This window comes from Caretta caretta, chromosome 16 (genome assembly GCF_965140235.1).
Source record: "Caretta caretta isolate rCarCar2 chromosome 16, rCarCar1.hap1, whole genome shotgun sequence".
In the NCBI taxonomy this organism is placed as follows: domain Eukaryota; kingdom Metazoa; phylum Chordata; order Testudines; family Cheloniidae; genus Caretta; species Caretta caretta.
In genome coordinates, this window is record NC_134221.1 from 16,533,934 (window position 1) to 16,559,939 (window position 26,006).

Genomic DNA, 26,006 nt, shown 5'->3' on the forward strand with positions numbered 1-26,006 from the left:
TCACTGTTTCACTCGTACAAAAAGACACAGAGGTACAACAAACAGAGGTAGAGTTATCTGCTTTTCATTCCCTTGTATTATTGGGTGGGGTGGAATGCTGATTAGTTTATGTATACAGGGATGTCCCTTATACACTTCTGAGGGATATCAATGAAACTTCCATGGAAGTACAAATCCTTTCCCAAAGGATATGAGGAAAGGTTGCTGTATTTCTCCCTCCTCAGTAGGACACTTTCCTACACCACCCTGCAACGACTTCAGCAGGCACCACTGGGGTAAACAAGCTAGCAGGATAAGGGCCTGGGCAGCTTCAGGACACCAACAGTTGCTGTGCTCTCTGTGCCTTTGTTAGCCTCAGAAGTGAGATAACAGCTAAAATCACACTGCCTGTGGAATACAGCACCAGTATGCAGTGCCATTGCCCTGTACTCGTACCCACAGAAATAGGGGCCAGATTTTTTTTGGTTTACTTAACCAGACAACTCACTCTTCACCCTACTCTCTCCTCACCCTCAGCAAGCCAGACTCACTATGGCTCCAGCTAGACAGTGGTGTTGTACAGAGGTGCACCAAAGCTGAGGTGTCTTGATTGAAGCATATCTGATTTAAAACTTTTATGGGAATAGGGGAAAGGAGTTCTGAAATTTATCTTTTGCTTTCCTTTGTGACTGTAAACACGATACATCTGTCTGTTTTATCCATAGCTGCTGCCATTGCAGCCTTGAAGGGTGCCCCATTCACACCCACAGAATGCCTGACCCTGATGAGAAGAAAGAAGCAGACTTGGGAGGACATGTTCAGTGAGATCCTGCAGGCCACTGCTGTCTTGGACCACAAGCAGAGGGTTTGGTGGGTGAATATAGAAGTCAGCCTGGAGAAGGAAAGAGCAGACAGGAGAAAGGCCTAGGAGATCCAGCAGGAAAAGGAGAGGGAGATGCCCCAGGGTATAAAAGGGCATCTCAGGCAGCAAATGCAAATGCTGTAGACTCCTGTTGTCCTACAGGTCCAACAGTCAAGTGCTCGCCTCCCCCTGCAATCAGTGGAGAACTCCATTTCACCTGCTCCCTACGCCCCACATGGCATCATGGGCTATATCCCTATCATTACCACTCCGTGCCAGGGGACAATAACAAAAACCACAGCTTCACACATACTGATCTGTGAGAACCATGGTTGATGTATGTTTGGCAGAAATGAACTGAAATAGCTAGAAAACATTCATGTCCTAATTTTAAAGCTCTGTTCTGTTTATTTATTTTATAAGTCTGCTTTTTAACTGCACATTACTCTTTGCATTGTTTTTGTTACACAATACATTTTTATTTTTTGGAAATTAATTTATCTTACTTCATAACATATACAGCAGAATACCTAGTGCTATCGAAAGCACACATTAAATTATAGTTGAACAGGATCACAGAATTCATAGGTTCAGTGCAAAACACACTGTAATCATTATAAAAGTCCAGTAACCAGTGTGATATTCATAAATGTACTCTACAATTGCAAACACCCCCCAAAACGTCAGGGCCAGGCACAGCATAGTCCAGCACAACATATTAACATTGCTGACTGTTAAAATGCTCTTTCAAGGCCTCCTTCAGCTGCGTAGCTCCCTATTGAGCTCTTTTATAGACCTGGTGTCTGGCAGTTCAAAGTCAGCGGACAGATGCTCCACCTCTGCCTTCCCCCTTTGCCTCACAGATATTATGCAGGACAAACAGGCAGCTATAACATTGGGATATTTTTCTCACTGAGAGCTAATTTAGTGAGTAAACATCACCAGTGTCCCTTCAATCCACCAAAAACACATTCAATTGTCATTCTGCACCTGCTGAGCTGGTAGTTGAATCTTTCCTTGGAAGTGTCAAGCTGGCTAGTGTAAGGCTCCATGAACCAGGTTCCTCGGGATCACTATTGGCATTTCATCACCACAAATGGTAATAATCTGCCAATCAAGAAAGAATGTTCCTGCTTGCAGCTTTCTGAACAGTCCTGTGTTCTTAAAGATACAAGTGTCATGCACCTTCCCTGACCAGCCCCTACTGATATCAGTGAAGTGACCCCAGTGACTCACAATGCTTGGATAACCATAGAAAAGTAGCCCTTTTACTGATGTACTGTGTTGCAAGGTGAGATGGGGTCAAAATATGGATATGCAAGCCATCTATCACCCCACTGCAGTTTGGGAATCCCATAGCTGCAAATCCATCCACGATGTTGTGCATATTGCTGAGAATCTCAGTCCTGCTTAGCCAATTAACCAACTCAAAAATGATTTCCCACTAAGCGGTAGCAATCCAGTGTTGCAAGCATGCACATTGCAATCACCACTTGCTTCTCAACTATCAATGCAGCTCTCATTCTGGTGTCCAGGCTCTGGAGGGCTGGTGTGAGCTCGGCAGACAGATCCAGGAATGTGGCATTTTGCATCTGAAAGTTCTGCAGCCACTGCTCGTCATCCCCAACAGGCATTGTGATGCAATCCCACCATTCAGTGCTCATTTCTCTGACCCAGAAGCAGTGATCCACCTCTTGCAGCTGCTCTGTGAACACCATCAACCTTTAATTGGTTTTGCTATGCCCCTCAGCAGTCCCTCCTCAAAGAAATCATCCTGTCCCCCACTGCTGCGGTACTTTGTGCGGCTCCTCAATTACCTGAGGATCGTATGTCCTGTGTTTGCAATGTTCATGACAACAGTGCAGAGCTGTGCAGGCTCCACGCTTCTGTCAGAGATAGCAGGCAGCAACAATTGCCATGCAAGTTTGTGGGATTTTAACAAAAGGTCTGAAAATTATGCCATAGGGATGGTATTATGGGATGGAGAAAGTTGCATGATGGGAACTTATCACAGACTCATAGGACTGGAAGGGACCTCAAGTGGTCAACTAGTCCAGTGTCCTGCACTCATGGCAGGATTAAAAATTATCTAGACCATCCCTGACAGGTGTTCATCTAACCTGCTGTTAAAAATCTCCAATGTTGGAGATTCCACAACCTCCTTAGGCAATTTATTCCAATGCTTAACCACCCTGACAGTTAGAAGTTTTTCCTAATGTCCAACCTAAACCTCCCTTGAACCAATGGACTTAAATTGCAGCTTGTCCTATCCTTAGAGGTTAAGAAGAACAATTCCTCTCTCTCCTCTTTGTAACAATCTTTTATGTACTTTAAAACTGTTATGTCCCCTTTCAGTCTTCTCTTTTCCAGACTAAACAAACCCATTTTTTTCAATCTTCCCTCATAGGTCATGTTTTCTAGACCTTTCATCATTTTTGTTGCTCTTCTCTGGACTTTCTCCAATTTGTCCACATCTTTCCTGAAATGTGGCGTCCAGAATGGACACAATACTTCAGTTGAGGCCTAATCAGCACGGAGTAGAGCAGAAGAATTATTTCTCGTGTCTTGCTTACAACACTCCTGCTAATACATCCTAGAGTTATGTTCACTTTTTTTGCAACAGCATTACACTGTTGACTTATATTTAGCTTGTGGTCCACTATGACCCCCAGATCCCTTTGTGCAGTACTCCTTCCTAGGCAGTCATTTCCCATTTTGTATGTGTGCAACTGATTGTTCCTTCCTAAATGGAGTACTTTGCATTTGTCCTTATTGAATTTTATCCTATTTACTTCAGACTATTTCTCCAGTTTGTCCAGATCATTTTGAATTATAATCCTATTCTCCAAAGCACTTGCAACCCCTCCAAGCTTGGTATCGTCCACCAATTAATCCTTATCTCCCAGAGTACCGTGTGCAACTCATTTCTAACCTAATAAAGCCTCACATCCAAAACCTTCCTAACTAAAGGTAGGAAACATAATGAGCCACAGTTACACTCATATCCAAAACCCCATTTATCCAAATAAATTCCACATCTCCTGTTCCATTTCGATAAACTGAGTGTGTGAGGGGCAAGGAATCTACAGCATATCTGCCTGACTATTTATGCTGTTTACCTTTTGTATTTTATCCAATTTATGCAGTTTACCTTCTGTATTTTATGCTGTTTGGACAATGAAAATAAACTAACCAGTTTCACTTGCAAGTGCTCATGCTGTAACATCTGGGTAACAAACACCACAGGAAAATATTTAAATCTCAGGAAAGAAAATTGTTTTCATTGGTATTACAGTGTAAATACATGAAAAAATATACTATGTTAAAAAATGATTTTAAAAAACCCCCAAAACCAAATTTGGCACCTAAGTTTACCTGACAGTGATTCTTTAAAGATTATAAATAACAAACCCAGAAAACTTGTGAAGTTATGATGACACATGGTTCTTTGAGCTGTTGAACACTGTTACTTCTATGATTCTAAGCTCCAGTGCTCCAATCACTTATGCACAAACTTAATTTTACTCATGTGTTTAAGGTTAGGTAAATGCATAAATGTTGAAGAGTTGGGGCTATTATTTACAGGTGTGTGTTTGTGCCCTCAGATGGCTAACAAAGCTGTGATCTGAGCAGATCCAGATTCACTCTTAGCAGTCCAAGAAGGATTTTCTGTGATGTGCGGTCATGCTGGTGTTTTTCACCTCTCTTTGGCATGCAGAATGAAGTTTTATGTTAAAGAACAAATTTTATACAGCATTGCTCATACTAAGTGGATCTCAAAATTCTCACAGAATAACATGATTAAGTTACAGAGCTAACAAATAATAGTAGAGACAGAGAAAAAAAGGCATATGCAAAGGAGAAAAAGTATGTTTTGGGGTGAGATTTGAGAAGAGACCATCTTCCTAATGCATAAAATAAGGATGTGAACAATGTTAACACTGGTATGTGTTATGGACACTTTTTATAACAAACTATAACAATGTTCATCACAATATTAGAACTCTTATCCCTCAACAAACTTTTCAATGCTCACTATAAGTAAATTAGACCTAAGGAACAGACTGTAGAAACTCACAACCTCCTTTTCGGCTAAGAAGTCAATCTCATTCTTTACTAAAATAACAAGGCTTCTTTGTAACTCTGTTTTTATTGGTTTCATATTAGTTGTACATATTCATAAAAAGGCACAAGAGCATAATTTTTTGATGAAACAGCACAAAATAGACAATGCCCCCCCCCCCCCAAAAAACCCAACATATATTAAGATTATGCATTAATTCACTAACCTAGTCTCAAAAAGGGCAGGTACCTTCACATAATTTTTAAATACAGGTTTCCCTACTACTATTCTATTCTACCATACTACTTTCCATCACAACCCACAAAGTATCATACTTATCAGGCCTGCTTTGCATTTGATCGACTCAACACCTTTCTTCCACAGACAGTCAACATTTTTACAGAATTATAGATTGCAATTAAACCTTGTTGATAGCCAGTGCATTATGTTTTTCTAGCATATAGCTTGTCCAATTTCCTTGAGACAGGGACAGTGTCATCTAAGTTTTCCAGAGTGGCAAACTACTCAAGATAGTGCTTGAAAAGTAAAGAATCATAGTGCTTAAATAAATAACGATACACCTCAATACATGGGGGATACAAAGAGATTCATATTTCCTTATGATTAATTTGACAACACCCCAGGCTGCAGACATAAACAGTGCTCCGTCTTGAAAGATAATGAGGAGTCCGGTGATACCTTAAAGACTAACAGATTTATTTGGACATAAGCTTTTGTGGGTAAAAAAACCCACTTCTTCAGATGCACGGAGTGAAAATTACAGATACAGGCATAAATATATCTTGAAAGATGTGGTCAGATACCTTGTGTTGTAAGTGATGCCTGCACCAAAAGTGCCCAACTGCATATCAGAGGTGCCCTGATGTACCCGAGGAATCATTGCTACTTTTTTGCCAGATGCACCCCAGCAAGTGCTAGCATCACTCTTCATGGAGCTGAACCCCTCCACCCCCACAGCTCTCACCTGCCTGCTGGGAATGGTCATTACACTTTCTCCCACCCTCAGCGTACCCCCACTGTATGCTGGGAATGGTTTATACACCTCCTCTGAGCACTCTACTACATGCTGGGAACAGTCATTATGCCCCATGTCCTCAAATATACTGTGGCATGTTGGTACTCAGGAACAGTCTGCATCAGGTAACCCCAGGCCTGGAGTAGGGTTACCCAGTGCCTGCTAGGAATTGTCAATATGTCCAATATACCAGCATACGGTGGCAGCAACTGTTAAACCCCCACACATGGGGCAGGACCCACTGCATGCTAGGTGCAGCCCAACCAGTGCCGGGAATTATAAGCACCACCCACCTGCGCTGGGCACCCCAATGCATGCTGGGAGCAGTCCTCCTTATAGGGGGCTCCCCTCCAACCAATGCTGGTGCATGCTGGGAACTATAGTTGTTACCACCCTCCCTTCACCTCTGGCTTGGGCCCCCCAAGGCACGCTGGGAACTTTGGTTGCTGATAACCACCACCATACCCACCCCCAAGCCCTTGGGTGCCCCAGCGCATACTGGGAGGTGTCCCCCCTCCGGGGCGGGGGGGAACACTGTTATTCCATCAGTATAACCTGCGGGCGAAGGGACTTGCGGCCTCCCCGCCCCTGCCCTCACCTGCAGGAGCTGGAAGAGCTCGTGCTTTTCCGCATAAATGCCCATCTCCCGGGGCACACGGAGCGGCCTGGAGGTAGCGTCCATCGCACCCTTAGCAACCGCTCGTCGCTAAGGAGGTTACGTTCTCACCACGCGACGCAGGAGGCCTCGCCCGCCCCTGAATCGGCACGAGCCTTCCCCAGGCTCGGAATGGGGCGTGTGACCTCATCAAACAGCGACAGACTCCTTTAAAGGGGCGGCAACTGCTCCTGGCGTGTCCGTGCCCCGGCGAGTCAATGACCCCCCCCCCCCCTTCTGCCTCTCACCCAAGGGCGTGGGCACGAGCCCTTCGCTGTCTGGACGTGGCGGGGGAGAGAAAAGCTGAATCAGATCCTCGCGCCTTCCAAATCTCCACCCCAGGACCCGTTCCCCACAGCCCCTACCCCCCACACAAGCCCGTGCCAGTGCCCCCGGCCCTCCCCCACACAGCCCCTGCCTCCCTTACAACTCTCCATCAGTGCCCCTGCCCCCTCACATACGGTCTCCTGCCAGTGCCTCCTGGGCCCCCGTCCCCCACAACCCCTATCTGTACCCCTCCCCCACAGCCCCCTGCCAGTGCCCCCGGCCCTCCCCCACACAGCCCCTGCCTCCCCTACAACTCCCCATCAGTGTCCCTGCCCCCTCACATACGGTCTCCTGCCAGTGCCTCCTGGGCCCCCGTCCCCCACAACCCCTATCTGTACCCCTCCCCCACAGCCCCCTGCCAGTGCCCCCGGCCCTCCCCCACACAGCCCCTGCCTCCCCTACAACTCCCCATCAGTGCCCCTGCCCCCTCACATACGGTCTCCTGCCAGTGCCCCTGCCAATGCTGCCCAGCTCAATGCCCACTCCCCCTACTCGACCCAAACTGACTTTCCCCCGCCCCCTGGTCTGTGTTGCCCTATGGCAGGGGGAGACGTGGATACCCTACGTCACCGTTACCTCGGGAGACGGTTGTAACAATTGCCCTGCTGGGAGCTCGCAGCTGGGGCTGGCGCCCGCAGGGCTCCGGGAAGCAGGCGGTGTCGGGGGCAGGAGGTCCGGGACATGCAGGAGTGGGACAGCAGCCACAGGTGAGTGTAGCTCGGTGTCCGGACTGGCCAGAGGGACTCACCAGTCTGCCGGGCTGGGATAAGGGGTGCCCCTCAGCCAATGCAAATGCCCTCTCCGCACCCGCGAGCCCCTCAGCCCTTGGATGCATGGGGTGATCAATGCACCTGCAGCGGGCCCCAAAGGCTGAAGCTGCATATTCAAAATTCTGACCATGCCTCTGGTCAAGGCCACAGCCCCGTTCTCCGCCAGCCTCTCCATATCCCACTTACCGGCCAGGCTCCTGAGCCAACCCGCCTCTGTCCTATCAGCGACCCAAACAGCGCAGCCTAGAGGGGCTGCTGTCGAAACTAACCAGCAGCTAAGTGAAACTGACCTCCTGCCTTGACAGCTATAGAAAATAAATCCTCCAACAGGAAGAAGGGAACTTGATTTTAAATACCGTTTTTAATAAGGTAAGGTGTCATTAGTAAGACAGGTAAGGAAAGAGGATGGTTGACAACATGCAAAAGTTAACAATGACAAGAGATAAAGAGTAGGCTTATATTCTGTAACTGAATTGATCATGAGCTTCTCTGAGCTGTAGGGTCCTGGTCAGTCGGTGAAAGTTTTTACTAAAGGCCCTAGTTAGCCTCAAGAACGCTTTACAAGATAAGGCACTTCTGGCATAATTCAGTTGCTGGAGAAGTTTGCTTATGCTGCGTTACTGGCAGCCACGCTAATCGAAACCAATTCCTTGTGTGCCGTTTAGTAAACAACTTTTTTTCTTGTCTAAGGCCTTTCTGCTAAAGACTTCAAAGCACTTTACACAGCAGCAGGGAGTGTTCAGAGGAGCCTAAGGGAGTTAGGTTCCCAGATCCCATTGAATTTCACTGTGAGGACACTTAATTCCTAGGAAAATCCCATCCATCCTCCTGTCTCTATTTACTACTGGATGAAAATGAGATTGAGAGTTTTAGTCTGTCTGTTCTTAGTGTAGTCTCACTTTTGTGACAGTCAAACTGTATTGATGTCACAGAGAGGCAGGACTGTAGAGATGACGAACAAGCAACAGGAACAAGTGAATGCCACGACTGATTCTGGGAAGTGCTAGGTGCCCTATATGCCCCATTGAAACCTTAAAGGCAATTTGAGGACCTATTGTATCTTCCAAGCTGCTAGAGTTTCCACTTGAATGAAAACTTGCTCATAAAAATAAATTGTAACAGGAGAGTTACAGAGGGTGATTTTAAAGGCAAGGTATCTCAAAAGTTTTTCAAACTTGCCCATGAAGTGTAAGACTTTAAGCAATTCGCATGGTAAGGAATGGGAGCTACTTTAGACAAGAATATACAATTTTAGTTAAACCTATTTACTATCTTATAAAAACATCCATTAATAGATCTTGTAATGAATTATTTTGCTAGTAAAACCCTAATAGTAAGGAGTACAAGCTATATTTGTAAAAACTCAATAGTCAGACCTGTTACTTGCTCTGTTTCTGAAATCCATTGTAGACCTATACTTTTTTTTGGCCCCTTCGGACATTTTTTTCCTAACAGAGTTGTAGCCTATTTATGACACCTGCAAATAAACTCATTTGACCTGTGCTTTGATTTTTAGAGGAGCTATGTAATCCAACTCCCACTGAATTCAAATGGGAGCTGCTGGTGGTCAGTACCTTTGGGAAGAATCAAGATATATTACCCATTTTTTTAATGGAAAGTCAGATGCATTTTGTATTTAATTTAGATTTGTTATATTTCTGATCTAATCTCTACCCTTTTACAAACAATTTTTATTGCAGAAATGTAAACATGTTTGCTGTGTCAAACTATTAGGATTGAGGGAAAAAATACATTTTCTCCACTGGAGACTTTTACATTGTGGATTTCAATGCCAAATTGCTACTTAGTTATTAAACATGCAGAAAGTGTAAATAGCTTCTTTGTGATCAGTTTTGATCTTGGTAGAGGGACAAACCTAAGCCCACCCAAGTGAGTTTCCCATCCTCACCCATCCCAGAGTATATGTAGATTTTACCTCACTCCAACATGAGGGCTTCTGAGGGCCAGCTATAGTTTTTATGTGGGGATGCGTGGGGCCTCAGGCATACATCCATAAACTCCACCACATATTTGGGAGTGGGATGGTTTGGCAGCTGGGTAAAACAGATTATGGGGATACAGGAAGATTTCAAACTAGTATTGGGGGAAGATAGGGACATGAGGGTGCTTGTTGCTATGGGGCATCATCAGAAGTGTAGAGATGGGGGATTTTAGCAATTGGGAGGTGGCCCATGTTCAGTCCGTAAGAGAGGAAATCCTCATGATCTGCTGATGGAGAAGGCACCCCAAAAGTAACTATACACTTGACAAATCCAGCCATGAAATTTGGAACCATGGACAGTTTTGCCTTTCATTCTGGGTCACCTTCTGGCTCTGCACTGTATCCTCGGAGTATTAATACCACTCCCAGCTGAGTGGTGTGTGCATTTATGGGCACTCTAAGAATCCTTCTTTTGACCCCAGAACTTGAGAGCCAGATTTACCCAAGGACATGCAAATGGTGGTGGTGCCCACAGTGCCCCTTCAGCATCTAGATTGCTGGGGCTAGGAGCAATAGTAATGATTTGTTGTTGGTTTTTAAACTGGAGGAAGATCAAAAGGGAAAGAACAATAGCAGCATCTCTGGAGTAGGAGCAAGGCAAGTTAAGGTACAACTATGGGGATGCAGGGAGTACAGAAACTGGTAGCCCTAGGCAGTGCTCACACCGCCTCTACATTCATACAAGACCAGCACTGGAAATCAGCACCCCTTGCCAGGCCCCCATCTTGCTGTGAAAGAGCCAGAGGTTAACCTCAAGTCCAGGTCTCCCTTGTTCCATCGCACTTTACTGCACACTGCCTCTCAAGCTGGCCTTCATTTAATGTTAGAAGACAGTTTTCAAGCCGCTTGGGCAATAGTTTTACACTGGATAAGAGAAGATATTTCTCCCTTTGGTCCTCTCACAGCATTGTGTTAGATGCATTGCTACATTATGTTTACAATAGATCCACTAGGGTTTATGGCATCTGATTGTCAGTGGTCCCTTCTGGGTTCTCTGCCTCTGTTTGCAGCATCATTACTACCTCATTGACTTACTGTTTGGCGCTCTGGGGCTGCAGAGCCTTAACACAATATATTTTCCCATCTTCTTGATTTTTTTCATTTTTGGGGGGCAATTCAACCCATCTGACTAGAGCTGTAGGTGAAAATAAAGTTGCATATGTAAAATTGTATCACGTTAAAAAAATAACTTCCTCCCTCTCCTTTTTCAAAATCCAGGAGGGCGGGAAAATGAACGAGGTAAAAGAGTGTCTGAGAAACATAGAACAGACTTACAAGGTCTTCCAGCAACAGCAGTTCACATTTATTGCAGCACTGGACCACACCAGAGAGGAAGCACATGACAAGATCAGGCCTGTAGCAAGTATTGGACAGGTAACAAAGAAATCAGCACAAAGATCTCTGCTAGTAGTGATGGGGATAGCATAATGCTGTTATGCACTTGTGTATATTTCAGTGGCAAATAACTATTTGCTAGGGGAAACTATATACAAACCCCTCTAGTAAGATCTGTTTATTAACTCATTATTATATGCTACAATAGATCAAATAGATACAAAAGTATCTACATGATGATCTACCCATTTATACAAATGCTATACTGCTCAGTACCACTTTAGACAATTTAGCCTAACCACCCCATTTCCCCACCTCACTCCTAACCACAAATATACAGTACAAGACGAACAAACCCATCCTCCCCTGCCACACTTGTTGTAGTAAGCAGCTTACTTGCCTCTTCCCCCGGTATTGGAGCTACTGTATCTTTCTATAGTGTTTTTTTTAAATAATGGCTGTGTTAGAGAGGTGGGATGATGGAATGAGGGCTGAATGTCTCTAGAGAGTAGGGGGTTCTGAGTTGGTATGTGATTTGTCTGGAACTTTCAAAAATATTGAATATTTTAAATAATGTGAAGAACTCAGAGCCTGGAAGAGAGACTGGGAAAAAAATCTCAATAAAATTACAATTGTGCTGAGAGCAATATTACGTCACCAGGATCAATCCCTTTGCATGTGGAGACAGCATGTGTCATCAAAATCAGGGTTCATTACGATTTAATTTTTCTACTGTAATAACGCCAGGGCTTTGTTCACTATTCAGAAGAGTATCTGGATAGATTGTGTTATGAAATAATGTCAGTTTCTACCAGGAATTAGCATTGAGATTTAGTCTTAATTTTTATTAAATAATAAATTTAGCAATACAGATGCTTTGTAAGTGTTAATTATTATAATGTCAATGACTAAGGTTCAAACTAATCCACCTCCTGCTACTTGGCAGGAAGACCTTGTACCTAGTCATTTCATCTCTTTAATTTTGATCCACCACTCACTAGTATAAAAAAAAAAAAAAGGTGACAGGAAACACCCTCAGATCATAGTAATGGAGCCACACTGGCCACGTGGCTGCAGTAGCTCGGCCAGCACTCCTGTTCCAGCAGGGGAGGGGGAAGAATGGCCAAGGATTTGCACATCAGTGGATTTCACCAGCCACACCTCTCCAAATCCTATTGCATGGGAACAGAGGAAGCTTTTTACCCAGGCAGGCTCCGGAAATCCAATTGCATGTAGGTTCCACTGCACATTGCTTCCTTCGGAGCCATGGTTGAGAGGGCCGTTTCTCTGCAATATAACACAAACTGCATCGAAGCAGCCCTTTGAATGTAAAGCAATAAAAACGGCACCAGCTTGTCTGAACTAGTTTCAGTGCAGTTTACATATTGCCCTTCCTTGTACATGTTGCATTACACAGGTGCAGGCATACATGGATCATCACTGTAACAACACTACCGACAGACGCATCCTCCTCATGTTCTTGAATATCTGTAGTGATCTGAACAAACTCTGCCAAAAGCTAGAAGCCCTGCATCCTGGTACCAGTGTAACGAACAATATTTTGGAGAAATGCAAGCTGCTCGTTAGCCCCAGCAACGACCTGAGCACCATCCGAGCCAAGTAGGTCTATTATCAGCTCACTTTGATACATTTCTCATTGTAAAAAAAGCAAACATCACATCACTTATAAAGCTGGGAAACAATCAGAGAGGCATGGTCCTCTGCGGATGTAAGCGAAATTTGTACTCCAGACCACCACCACCACCACACATCCATTAAAGCCATGTGACTAGGTCTTCTAATTCCAGTAAAAGAGCAAGGGTGCCCCAGTAATCCCGTTGGTTTTTGGAGAATTTCCCCCAATACTATTTACTCCCCACTCACAAATGGTTAATTTTTTTTTTTAAAATTTGTGAATTTCAGTGCTAGTGAAATGTAACATATGCGCAGCCTAGAATACTGAAGTCACATGCAATGGCAATACAGGGTTTCCCCACCCCACACTGTCAATGGTTTATTTCAACTGAGCAACGAGCAGAGGAGAGTCAAGTATTTTTTACACGCCGTTGAAATTAAATCTGGGGGCAACCAGATTTGGGCCCAGTGGTGAGGAATGTTATTGGACAGGAACGATTTCAGCCACACAGTCTAGTTCTGACCATCACTGACCTTTTGTCTTGAGAAAGTAATTGAAAGTGTCTATGTACTTGTAGCAGCGACCCTGAAAGTGGCATTGTGGGGTTCCATGTGTGTTTATTTACTATCTGGTAAATAACTGCTTCCTGCCCCCCGCAGGTACCCTCATGATGTGGTGAATCACCTGAGCTGCGATGAAGCAAAGAACCACTATGGAGGTGTGGTGAGCCTCATACCCATAGTCCTGGACTGCATGAAATCATGGGTGGCCAACAGTGAGAAGTTACCTCGGAACTTCTTGCAAAATGTGAGTGATGGAAGTGCTGACTCTCGGAAGAGAACACAGCAGGATGTGTCAGCAAAGGCATCTGCTCCCCTAGGCCCACGTCCCGCTATCCTCACTACTGCTACTCAGACCTTGGTTAGTTACAAGGACTATTCACGAGAGCAGAACAGTAAGCATGGTAAAAAAAAGCACCTGAATGGCACAGGGAGTACCACTTGGAAATATCTCAATGGACCCTGGAAACCACCTGGGAAACACTCCTTTTAAAAGGAACAAAGCTCATACATCTTTTGCATAGAGGTGGCTGGTTATTAAATATGGTATCCAGTATTCACTTCAGTTGTTTCCTCCCGCCTTGACCCAAGTTCTGAATATAGGTAGTCCTGTAAGTCTCCAAAAGCAAATAAACCTAGATCTTATCAGACACCATTCTACTGAGATCCAGAGAAAGAGTGGGAACAGGGGTAGTATATGTCACATGTATTCCTCCTTGACAGGTCTAGTGGTGAGGGTAGTGGATGGAGTTAGGACTAATCAGATTCTGGTCTCTCACCAATGCTGTGTCTTGGGCAAGTCACCTGAAGTCCAATTGTATGACTTCCTATCTGATTTTCTCAGGTTACAGGTTGCTCAAACTTACTGTTGTAAATAGCCTGCTATCTGAAATCTAAGATGGGTGCATTGCATCCCACACCAATACTAGTAACAAAGACTAAGCCAAAATCTGACTTCATTTATAGCTGTTCAACCCCTTCACTTTCCATGGGGTTGCATAGGTGTAAGTGAGGACAGAATTTGGTCCTGTAGTTTAATTGTCAGTGTGTGAACCACAACAGAATCCAGCTCACTCTCCCAGAGTTGTTTTGGCTATGCAGAGCTAACAAGAGGAAAAAGTTATTTATCACTAGTATTAGTGTGCAAGACTCCAATCCAGGGAGCAGATCTACTGAGGAAGAGGTGACCATTTTCAGACACAGCCTCTTTTCAGAGTAGAATTGCACTTCAAGGTCTCTGTGCCTCTGCTTTCCCTTGGGTACATCTTACCTACCTCACAGAGGTGTTTGATGCTTGGGGCACTAACAGCTGTAAGGCATTTGAGATCAGCTGATGGAGTGTGCATAGAAAAGTGCAAAGTATTTTTAAATCCTTGCCTTCCTACAGTCTCTCTGAAGCCAGCTAGCTATCTACCTTTCCAGGACTAGGTTATGAAAGCCAGTTCATCTGTAGGCTCTCTTCCCACAGTTATCACTTAGAACTGATCTGTATCATTTGCTCTATGCTTTATGGAAGCATTAACTAAGCTCTTAACAAGATCTTGATAGTCTGATGTATTTTCCTGTATCTGATTGCTCTTTTCCCCTCCTACAGGCAAGTTAGCTCCTGTTCTTTTGCCTCCTGCCTGAAGACACTCCTGAATAAAAGTTTCCCGTGCATGCATGGCTGTGTTTGCTAAAATTATGGGGGTGCTATTACCTTAAGATGACCAGATTTTTGAAACAAGTATCAACTGAGATGGGAGGGTTGAGCAAACAAGGAAGTGCAGGAGGGAATGGCAGTTCGGAAGTATTTACAGGTGAACTTTCACCTCCCCCTCTATGTATTTGTTCTCATTCTCTTCCCCCACCACTCACACACTTCTTCATAAGATGTACAGGAATCATTGCACTAACCCTCAGCACTGGGATAGACATGATTTCTTCAGCAAACGTCAATTATTTTTAAGTGATCCTATTCAACTGAAACTACTGGGGAATTCGAACAGATTGAAGATTGTTGGGCTATTTAACAGACATAGTTGCTAGAAAAGATTTTAACTAGCAAAAAAGCCACCTTCCTGTAGAAGGCTTTATTTAATAGCTGTATCATGGAGGTGGCTTTAGAGAGAAAAATTAAAGTCACTAATAGCATCTAAATACTTCAAGTCAAGTTTCAGGCCTGATTGTGCTAGGCACTGTACAGACAAGTAACAGATAAAATGCTCTCTGGAGCAGGAACTGTTAAGCAGGAAATGTGGGCTATTGGTTAGACCATGGGCCTGAAGGTTACCACTTCCAGGTCCGATTCCCAGCTCTGCTATTGCCTCATTGAATGACTTTAGGTAAAAGTCATCTAACCTCTGTGGCTTAATTTCCCAATCCGAAATTCAGGAAAGCAGAGGGGCTGGGAAGCTAATTGTTTGTAAAAGCACCTTTTAAAATCCTTAGATGAAAGGGGCTATAACAAGAATAATTTTTACCCACTAACGATCAGTTTCTTGAAGCCCCTTGCTATGTCAGCCCAGAGAGTGAGTGTAAATACTACCAGCAGCAAAGGAAAACCCCCAGAGGGTATCACTCCGCCTCTGGAAAAGGCTGGCTGAGCATGCTCAATTTGAGACTTGCAGAGCACTGAAAGTACATCTGCAACCAATATCCAGAGTGTCTCCAGATCCACATACACAACAAACACTGGGGGATGTTGGAGTTGGCATTTTAAGGGAGTTTGCAAAACTAGGGCCCCCATCCTTCTGTCATTTAAGTCAAAGGGAACACTGACACTGATTTCAGTGAGAGAAGAATCAGGACCTGTGTTAGCAAGTTAAAAACAACCCTTCTTCAGTATCAGTGTGTCAGCCAGTCTGAACTTCCACAGCTGCACCCTACTCCAGATTAGACACAGGACACAAGACTTCCTTGAATAAATTCCTGCTTCAAGTCCAATAGCGGTGGTTGAACTAGAGCATATCTTCTAAAAAAAAATAAAAATCATTCAATCTTGATTTTAACTGTTCCAAATCCACCACAACCCTCATTAAGTTGTTCCAATGGTTAATTACTCTCACTGTAACAGGGTTCCATTATTTTGCCTGTGCTTATGCCACACAGCAGAATTGCTGGGGGTGGGGAGAGAGGGGGGAAATCTAACAAGGGTATTTCCCATTCATTAAAACTACCAACTCTTTTTACTGCAGTACAAGTTGATCAGAAATCACCATCTAAATTTAGTTTTAAAAGGGCCACAAGTGTGACTAAAATGGCAATTAAAAAATGCAATTGTTAAAACAGATATTCAGTTATATTCTCTTTAAATACCTGTATTTTAAATGTCAAAGGCAAGCAGTTAGTTATCACTTATCTGTTCTTGCTACATAAAATGAGTGCAGTTTAGGATTTCTGAGAATAGTGGTTATGTGACCATACGTTCTGACCTATATTTAAATAAAAAAATAGTATGAAAATAGGGAATTTGCACTTACTGTAAATGTCTGCCATCCTAATCAAAAGTTATGGTATATGAAAGATAAATGTCCTAGCATTTGTTTGTGCATTTTCGTATGTTGATCAGCACATTGTTCCAGCAGCTGCATAAGTCTGAAAAAAGAATCTCTGCTATGGTAGGGGAGCTCAGTGACTCTAGAAGAGGGAAAGCACAAAGAATCTCCCCAAAACAAAACAAAAATTGCAGGGTGGGCAGACAGGCATATTTCATCTACCAAGCATTTTACAAACATTAAGTCATTCACAACTTTGTGAGATCGGCAAATTACAGATGGGAAAACTGAGGCACAGTGAGAGGTCAAGTGACTTGCCCAAGGCCAAAGTCCAAGTTTTGGGGATTCCTGATTTCTAATCCCAGCTTTGACTCCTAGTCCTGGGCACAGACCAGGTCTTATTGCACTAGTATAAGATCTGAAAATCCAGTTTTAACATCATTCTTTATATCGTGTAAGCTGCAATATTTGGCTTCTGATCAGCTCAAACTACCGTATTAATTTTGAGGTTAACATAGTACCAGTTCACTTTCAGTTTTGTGTATTAAATATCAGAACCCTGCCACCCAACAAGTTAAGAGCTGTTGCTCATGTCTTACCCAAGAGTTCCGAAACTTAGCAAATTAGTGAATAATTCCAAAACTAACTGCCCCAGTCCTCTCACCCAGTCCTGTTCACTAAAATTCCTCATGGACTCTTGAATGGAAAAATTGGAAGTTTCTAGGGAAACTATAGTTTTGCAATAACATGACAATGGTCTTTTGGAAGATTTTTTCAAAGATAAGTTGCAAAAACAGTTTGTCCAAATTACTTTAGTTTCTATACAAGTTTTCCTCTACAAAATAGATGACCACTACTTCAGATAGAGCGAAGTTTGAGAGAAATTTAGAAGGTTCGTAGGGTAGGAAGAGACAAGAATCAGCTTTGCAGCAGCAACCTAGTGGCAATGTTGGAAAGAGTACCATCTTGCCATAAATCCAGTTGACACTGAGTAGAAATTGCGGTAGTTGGAATGTAATTATCCAAACATAGCACTGTAATAAAAAACTTTGCTTTAACTTTGTCTTCCAAGTTCATACCCACAAACACAAGAAGCCTGTCAGGCAGCCAAACTAACTTACTTTGTGTTCCTCAAGTTCCTGAAGATCTCCTTGATCACCTGCTTTTCCTTCTGAAGACAAATACAGATACAAGCAGAGTACACAGGATCCCAATAAAATCCAGCTGTCTGTATGCTACATACTACTTCTGTAGTTCTGATCCAATTTAGACAGGGGATGGCATCAATCAAGAACCTGTATCAAATCCAAAATACCCCTTAGGTTAAACTTTTAAAAACCAAATCTTTAAGACTGGAGACACCATAACCAAAAGGATGCTGCTTACAAGCCATCCAGAAGAGAGCCGGGATCAAGTCAACAATTAGGAAGTCAGGGATTCAGCTAGACCTGAAAAGTCTTGCATGGAATCACAACAGGGAGTTTTGAGCTCTGCAGCTCAAAAGATTAGTTCTGAGTGAGGTGGCAGAGTCATGGAGGCCTCTAGTGGTCAGGTTTGGGAAGCAGCACTAAAGAACACAACAAGAAGGTCAAAAGGAGAGTCTGGTATGTGGCAGCAGAACTGTGAGCTGGGAGGAAAGCCAGGCTACTGGAAGGATGGGAAGAGGAACCAGGAGTTTGGCTCAGGGCCATAGCAACTGTGGACTGAGGAGTTCCTGAAGATCAACCTGTTGTGCTTTTTCTGGGACAGCATGACACACAGTACATTTTCTGAAGAGCACAACAGCAATGTACAGCAAAGCACACAGAATTCTATGTCTGGAAATGCACTGGCCCATATCCACTAAATTAATTTGAATGCTGTCAATAATAAGTATACTTTACAACAGTATTTTAAAGTGAACAAAAAATCAGAAAAACGCTTGTTACCCTATCAGAAGTTCAAGAATCCCAGACATCAGTGCTCAAGCAACAATCTTCTTACTATATTGTGGGGTTTGTACTAACACTCTGCAGTTTGCAAAAAGAAAAAAGGAGTACTTGTGGCACCTTAGAGACTAACAAATTTATTTGAGCATAAGCTTTCGTGAGCTACAGCTCACTTCATCAGATGCATTAAGATGAGCCAACAGGGATGCCAAAGATCTTGAAACTGAATTGATAAGCGTTGCTATGTCTAAAAAGAAAAGGAGTACTTGTGGCACCTTAGAGACTAACCAATTTATTTGAGCATGAGCTTTCGTGAGCTACAGCTCACTTCATCAGATGCATTAAGATGAGCCAACAGGGATGCCAAAGATCTTGAAACTGAATTGATAAGCGTTGCTATGTCTAAAAAGAAAAGGAGTACTTGTGGCACCTTAGAGACTAACCAATTTATTTGAGCATGAGCTTTCGTGAGCTACAGCTCACTTGAGCTGTAGCTCACGAAAGCTCATGCTCAAATAAATTGGTTAGTCTCTAAGGTGCCACAAGTACTCCTTTTCTTTTTGCGAATACAGACTAACACGGCTGTTCCTCTGAAACCTGTCGCTATGTCTAAATTCAGTCCTGAATTTGGACAGTTTGTTTTGTGCAATCCAGAACAAACTACTGCAGTGAAACACCCATGAAAGACAGTTCATAGCCATTAGCCATTAGTTGTCTTACTGAAAACATTTTTCCTTCTGAACTAAGTCCCAGATGCGATACATTGATCAGAAACTTGTGACTGTAGATTTCAAAAGTAGTTTTGATTTAAAAACAGTTAGTCACTCATGACTCAGTTACTATAAGCCCATTGGATCTTTTACCTGGAAGAGTATATTTTATGTAACTCAACTGAACAAGTAAAAACCACAGAGTGATCGTATTTTGGAAGTGGAGGACCCCCATTCCTCTGCTTTCTTTTGAGGGATAGGATCAAGACTTTGATTTGAGATTACAATCTTCCACTGACTTATTTTTGGTTAACACAGAGGTGGAAAAATAACAATGTGAATTTAGAAAAATAGAATTATGAACTGATATACACATTAAAGCGTGTCAAGCAATGAGTCCAAAGCTTGCGTGAAATAGTCTTGATTGTGAGAGAACGCCTTGGAAAAGGACTTGCAAACTCAGGCCCATTGGAAGTGTAATCACAAAGGGCAGCAAAATCATTAAAACCATTTGGGATTAAAATTAGTCTCAGAAACAAAGCACATTTAAGTTTTAGCTGTTTGCCTACAAGTCAAGCCTCTAGCATGTCTACAAATCAAGAAGGCAACTGGATAATTCAATTTTTGTTCATTTCCTAAATTATTTCATCCTCAGATGTCAAATAATTTTTCACATTGTTTTTAAAATCCATACCATTGCACCAATAGTTAAGTAGCTAAAGTAATAAAATCAAGATTCATTGAGGAATTCTTGTACAGATTCAGTAAAATGAGTAATTGAGTATTTTCCTCTCCTGTTGTATGATTCTTATTCATGGTTGTGTTTATGAGCATTAGAAAGTAACAAGGATAATTTATTTCTCTTTTTCTACCTTTGTGGAAATATATAGTTAACTATTTTTATGCTGGTCAGAGCAGTTTTTGAATGTTAAACTTGTATTGAGATATGTAACACTCAATAAAAGAGAGTCAAGATTCTGTTTCTGCTGTTTTTCTGCCATTTACATCCTATTGGAAAAATTCATCCCAGTGCAGAGAGTCACAACAAGGCTTCCCACACCATCTGACCCTCACAGTAAGGGATTAAAGTGTGGTAGGCTTTGGATAAATCCTGTTTTGGGGATGAAGTTTATCCCCATACAAGTAGTTGACCTGTGCAAAAATAATATGATCTCTCCGGCAGCATCAAACGGTCCAAGTTGGTTCATGCATTTAAAAGTGTTAATTTTTATGCTCAAAGTACTTTAACTGCACCACTGAGATTCATGCTCGAAGAGCAAGTTTAAAAAAAAAAGTTGCATTTGTGCTCTTTCAGATTTTCATTCTGATTCCAGAATGTTGTAAGAGCACAGGTCAGCTTCTGAAACATCTTTTGACTAATCTGTATTTAAGAATGGCTGTTCCATTGCATTTGAGAAGTTGTTCTCTGGGTCTATTGGTCCTTCAGTGCATACAATTCCCTACGCTGGTACACTCCTATGTAAAAAGTCCCAAAGTGGAATTTGTTATGTAGCCACAACCTTAATCATAGTAAAACTAGCTGGCAAGATTCTAATACAAGTCAGACCTTTAAGATGATTCTAACTGGGTCATCTGCAGTAGATGTTAAATGTGTTCCAACAACTAGACACTTTTCTGTTGTCTTTAGGGGCCTCCAAACACACTCAACTTCTCTTTGGGAACTTCAGGTATGGCATCTGAAGCTGACATCTGGAATAAAGTCACAACGGTAAATGCTTTCTTTCTGGAAAGGATAGCTCACTATACCACTGTGATGTTCAACTATCATTGGCTGCTTGTAGAACAGTGGTTCTCAAATTTTTTTTTTTTTTTTTACTGGTGACCCCTTTCACACAGCACGCCTCTGAGTGCAACCCCCCCTTGTACATTAAAAACACTTCTTTTTATATTTAACACTATTATAAATGCTGGAGGTGATGTGGGGTTTGGGATGGAGGGTTACAGCTTGTGACCCCCCATGTAATAACCTCTTGACCCCCTGAGGGGTCACGACCCCCAGTTTGAGAACCCCTGCTGTAGAAGATGAACAGCAGCATTCTGATCATAGTCCTACCCTCCAGACCAGCAAGCAGTGCTACGTAGAAGACAAGTCAAATATCCAGACTACTTGCAGGTATCTCTGGGTTTGTAGATATGCTTGGATACCAGAAGTAATAGGTCTGGCACAGAATTAACACTGAAAACTATATGTGCAGTTAAATTACTGGATTATACATAGCTATGACAACATCAAAACTATTTTGCAAAGAGGGAAAAATTGCTCATGCTATCTATAAAAATAGGTTATAGAAATATAAAGGACCCCATCAGAAGGGCAGGACATTTATCCGTTTTGTAACATACCCAATACTATTAAACACTTGGACCTCTAAAAGTGCTTTAATGCTATGAAAAGCGCTTTAATGCTAATCTTGTTCCTGCACAGCTCACGTTTAGTCAGTATAGGTTACTGGCACAGATCCTTCACCCTGAGGGCACAGCTTGCAGAGAGCTCAACAAAGAGTAGTGCAAAACAATACATTTTTATTTGTTCACAGTTAAACACAAGCAACTGCCTTGACATTTTAGAACATTCTAATAAGGACAGCAAAACCTCCTTTTGGTTTAAAGTTCTCTTTAGCTTAGATTGTACCATTTTTCCTTGTATTTCATATTTATGGCATTTAATGTGGATTGTTTAACATGCTTATAAAGAGCGAGGCAGGGAACAGATTAACTTTTGACAAAGACAGTGTTTTTAGATTTAACTAAAAGCAGTCAGTTAAAAAATATCTGTCTCCACTTCACTGATGGGATCCCTTTAAACAAAATGCAAGTTACTACATAAAGTAGATCCATAATTTTAGAGATTTACAAAAACAATGGCAAAATTTGTTCCTCCATAATCTTTGTGGTCCATAGATAAACCTTCTAAAGTGGTTTCTGATTCCATCCCAGTGCTAACATCCTTTTAAAAGAGAAAAGGTCACCTACTGATGAGCTCTGATTAGCTCCAGAGCATTTTTGCTACTAACAACAACAAAAGACCCTCCACTAAAAGAAGTGAGTCACCATGTGGCAGGATAGTCTGTTGGGAATTGCCAAACTGTAGGGATGTTCTAACTGATTCCTGTGACAGAACCGTACCCAATAGCTGAGCTAGCCCTTTTAGGGGCAATGTGCAAACTGTTTACTTCTGGGTGAGTGGGATATGAAGCCTTTGAGTCTTCACTCATTTACTATTGCAACTACCACCAAGTCTTAGAAAGCCTACAGACGTGTCAACGAAACCAGTCAATGTCATTTGTTAAGTGACACTATTTCCTATTCTGTGCAGGTTCAAGCTTTGAAAAAAAACCACTGAAGTTCACCTTTACTTTCAGAGTCAGGACTGGCTGAAAGGCAGAAATGTATACAGACCATAGGTGTTATGGGAGAGGTGGAATGGAAGGGAAGGTATTGTCTGGTTGGGCAATGAGGGTGGGGGGGTGGTGAGAAGACTGGAAATCACAGAAGCTCTGTTTGTCAGGTTAGCAGAATGCCAGCCTGCTTTGATCAGTTCTATCCCTATTTAGATTAGGTCAAGCTAGAAAAACAGAGTACAAGTGTAGTTACCTTTCAGAAAATTCTCACCACCACCCATGTAGACTGTTTAAGGAAAAAAAAGACTACATCTGTAAAAGTAGGAACAAAATGAATACTGTTGCAGCTTGGCTCTCAAGCTGAAAAGGTCATATTACAGACTAAGTAATCCTGGACCCAGACATATCAGAGTCTCACAAAAATGAACTTCTCTCTCTTTCCTAATAATGGATCTCTGTTCTGACAAGAAGGAAACCAGAGTTTGATGACTGACATAAATCCTGATCCCAAAGTCCTTCAGCATGCAAGGCTCCCCATTGACTTCAATGGGAATAATAAAGATGGGAAGGCTGCAGGATTGGGTCCTGTATATAATTTTGAGCTATATACACTGGCCCAACAGCAAGCTCAGTTGCTTGGGAAATTGGAGTGGAGGGGGAAGGAGAGAGAAAAGGAGAAAACTAGGTAGCCACAAATTGGACTGCCATGACCTCTGTATCCAAGAGAGCAATAGCACTGTGGGGAGGACTTCCTTTGGGAGTCTATCCAATTATTCTTGAATCAAGCCTCGAATCTTATAACCTACTCCTGGGAAGAAGAATGTTTGAGATTTTTCAACCCAGAATGAGGCTGTCTTGGTCAGCCTGGACAAAGACCACAATGAAAAGAGGCCAGGCATCACAATGGTCTCCCAGCCTAGAGAAACATTTGCAGAATCTTCTTCAAAATGCTCACTTGGAAGTTTTGGTGAACCCACTACTTTACACAAAATCTCTACATACTGTCCTTGTCTGGATCTTCCTGCACTCAGTATTCAGTTCTCATCACCTCTACTCATGCAACAATTTAAGGTCAGACAAGTACCAGTTTGTCAAACAAACAATGAACATCCTCCTTACCCACCCAAGGAAAAAAATCAGAAGAAATAGTGTTTTAACGAGACCTCAGCAAATAGTTTGGAGTTCCTTGGGGTGGGACAACATTTGTTCACATGTAATTTTCCAGGAAATGTTAAGGACAAAAGAAACAATGATTATGAATTGGGGTGAATGCAACATCAGTTTGCAGATATGTGTTGTTCTTTAACCATTTAGTCACTTGACCATAGTCCAATCTAATAAAGACTAAAGTTGGGGGAAAACAAAGAGGCAAAATAAAGACCTTCAGATGAATGCACTAGAAACTCTGGTTTTGCTTCTTTACAGAACATAATAACCAAAGTCACCTGCAAGGGCAACACAATTAACTGTTCTAAATTGGAAGCTTGCTGAGATATTTCAGCTAAGCAAAGCATTAAGCATTCATAGGTAAAAATAAAAGGAGGACTTGTGGCACCTTATTGACTAACAAATTTATTTGAGCATAAGCTTTCGTGAATGATCTGTAGCTCATGAAAGCTTATGCTCAAATAAATTTGTTAGTCTCTAAGGTGCCATTCATAGGTAGATTCACAAAAGTTAATTTGGCCTCATATTGCACTCAAGTTCATAGGATGCAACCACTCATTGGGAAGGGGAGAAGGGAAAAAATACTTATAAATGCTAACAGTTGCCCCTTCAAATTAGTACACACTACTACTGATGGGATTTGAGAGAGGAGAAGCAAAAGAAAGTTAGGTTGGGCATTACCGTTCCAGACCCTAAATCCGTTTTGCATTCATTCAGCAGTCATCTTCTGCAAAAAAAACATCAGTCCTGTTTCCACTCCACGAGCTAGCTGCTCATACCAATGAAACATAAAAGCTTTTAATTAAACTTGCATTCACGCCTCCTGTTCTATGCCAAGAATATGAAAATAACACTGATTGACTATCTTCCTTTTTAACTGTGGTCATGATGAGTTTCATTGTAGTCCATGATATGAAGCTGTCCAACACTGCTTTCCTGGTTCATGGGCGAGGGACTGGGGTTGTCAGGGCTTGAAGGAGCCTTTGCCTCCACCATGCTTGGATCTTTACACAGTTCACTCTTTAGAGTGTCAGAAAGACTGTTGATGGTCATACTCTCCTCATCACACTGGCTCTCACTCTTGTTGCGGAATAATTCACGCACCTTCATTCCAAGAAAGCTCTTGGAGCTGGGGAGTGAGCCTACAGTTAGTGGGACACTAGTGGAAGGCTCCAGCAACATGGATGCTTCCCAGCGACTGCTGAACTGACCCATTCTCTGGTTCTGGGGTTTTTCTGGGGTGGACAACTCACTGCTGCTGCTGCCACTGCCTTTAGTGCTACTACCACCACCCCGGGTGCTCGGAGGTTTGGTCTCTCCATTTCTACCAATTGCTTCTTCACCGTATCCTGCCACAGAGTCTGCAAATCCTTCATTACTACAATCCAACCTGTTTTGGAATGAGACAGAGAAAGAGAGAGTCAAAGTGATGGTAGCAAAGGTACACCATGAAGAGATTAAGCTTGCTGGAGAAAAAGGCAGTTTACTTTGATTAGTTTCTAACTCTACCATTGCAGATGGGCTACAACATACCCTCACCAGTTTCTCCTTTCAAATCAATCCTGCAGCAAAGCATAAACCATTGAACATACTACAGCCAGAAACATAACCAACATCACAGATTTAGTGGTGGACATAGGTCCAGGACTGGCAGAGAGCCAAAGGGTAGGATGTACCTGCATCCTCACTGCTTTAGGAAAGGAATGGGGCTATTGTTCCCACTTGGATTTGTAGATCTATCCTTTGCCTGCTGCAGACCTGAACAATAGCTGCTCTCACTATACCAATTGTTTTTTGTAGCCATTCTGAAATTACTACAGGGCTAGGAGCAGGAAGCATTTCATGAGTGGGAAGGATTTATTTAAATCATATATAGGTGGATGCTAATCAGGAGAACAGACAAATTCCTAAGAGGGCAAAGGTAACCGTTGAGTATAATCAAGGTTATTATTATTTCCTCCCCCAGTGGAGAATCCCTTTTTAAACTCAGATAAAAGTCTCAAGACTTCAATGAAAGCAATAGAGAGCTTTTCTTTGACTTCGAGATAGCTTCAATTCAAATGTGCTACGTTTGCATAAAAGAGATGCCTCTGACATCTTCTACACAAGCCAGTCATGCCCAAGTTTTGGTGTGATGA

At 42.5% G+C, this 26,006-nt stretch overlaps 3 protein-coding genes across 7 annotated transcripts in view; 1 reads left to right on the forward strand and 2 right to left on the reverse strand.

Annotated features, from left to right (window-relative positions):
* The window catches only part of AK8 (adenylate kinase 8), a 108,818-nt gene extending 101,911 nt beyond the window's left edge, over positions 1–6,907 (reverse strand). The window contains exon 1 of one of the 3 annotated variants that reach the window (XM_048823067.2): positions 6,539–6,904. In XM_048823067.2, the coding sequence (XP_048679024.1) occupies positions 6,539–6,622 (84 nt within the window). In that variant the 5' untranslated portion in view covers positions 6,623–6,904. Of the gene's footprint in view, positions 1–6,538 lie in introns of all 3 variants that reach the window. The other 2 variants (XM_048823065.2, XM_048823066.2) reach the window with 2 other exon arrangements.
* A 574-nt stretch (positions 6,908–7,481) lies between these two features.
* Positions 7,482–14,888, forward strand: SPACA9 (sperm acrosome associated 9). Of its 2 annotated transcripts, XM_048823070.2 has the most exons (5): positions 7,508–7,629; positions 10,913–11,068; positions 12,447–12,649; positions 13,325–13,472; positions 14,820–14,888. In XM_048823070.2, the coding sequence occupies exons 2-5, from the start codon at positions 10,925–10,927 to the stop codon at positions 14,826–14,828; spliced, it is 504 nt and encodes a 167-aa protein (XP_048679027.1). In that variant the 5' UTR covers positions 7,508–7,629; positions 10,913–10,924; the 3' UTR covers positions 14,829–14,888. The 2 variants fall into 2 exon arrangements, with proteins under 2 accessions (XP_048679025.1, XP_048679027.1); XM_048823068.2 differs by having other exon boundaries at positions 7,482–7,629; positions 13,325–14,888.
* Positions 14,889–21,863: 6,975 nt separating this feature from the next.
* Positions 21,864–26,006, reverse strand: part of TSC1 (TSC complex subunit 1) — a 57,776-nt gene continuing 53,633 nt past the window's right edge. For both annotated transcript variants that reach the window (XM_075120575.1, XM_048823057.2), the window contains one exon: positions 21,864–25,258. In XM_075120575.1, coding sequence (XP_074976676.1) covers positions 24,742–25,258 — 517 coding nt within the window. In that variant the 3' untranslated portion in view covers positions 21,864–24,741. The remainder of the gene's footprint in view (positions 25,259–26,006) is intronic.

What these genes read in the sequence shown, in the direction of transcription:
- SPACA9 (XM_048823068.2), top strand. Translation starts at nt 10,925, where the DNA reads ATGAACGAGGTAAAAGAGTGTCTGAGAAACATAGAACAGACTTACAAG. An exon ending in CTGTAGCAAGTATTGGACAG is followed by an intron (nt 11,069 to 12,446) that starts GTAACAAAGAAA and finishes TGCATTACACAG; the next exon opens with GTGCAGGCATACATGGATCA. An exon ending in CTGAGCACCATCCGAGCCAA is followed by an intron (nt 12,650 to 13,324) that starts GTAGGTCTATTA and finishes TGCCCCCCGCAG; the next exon opens with GTACCCTCATGATGTGGTGA.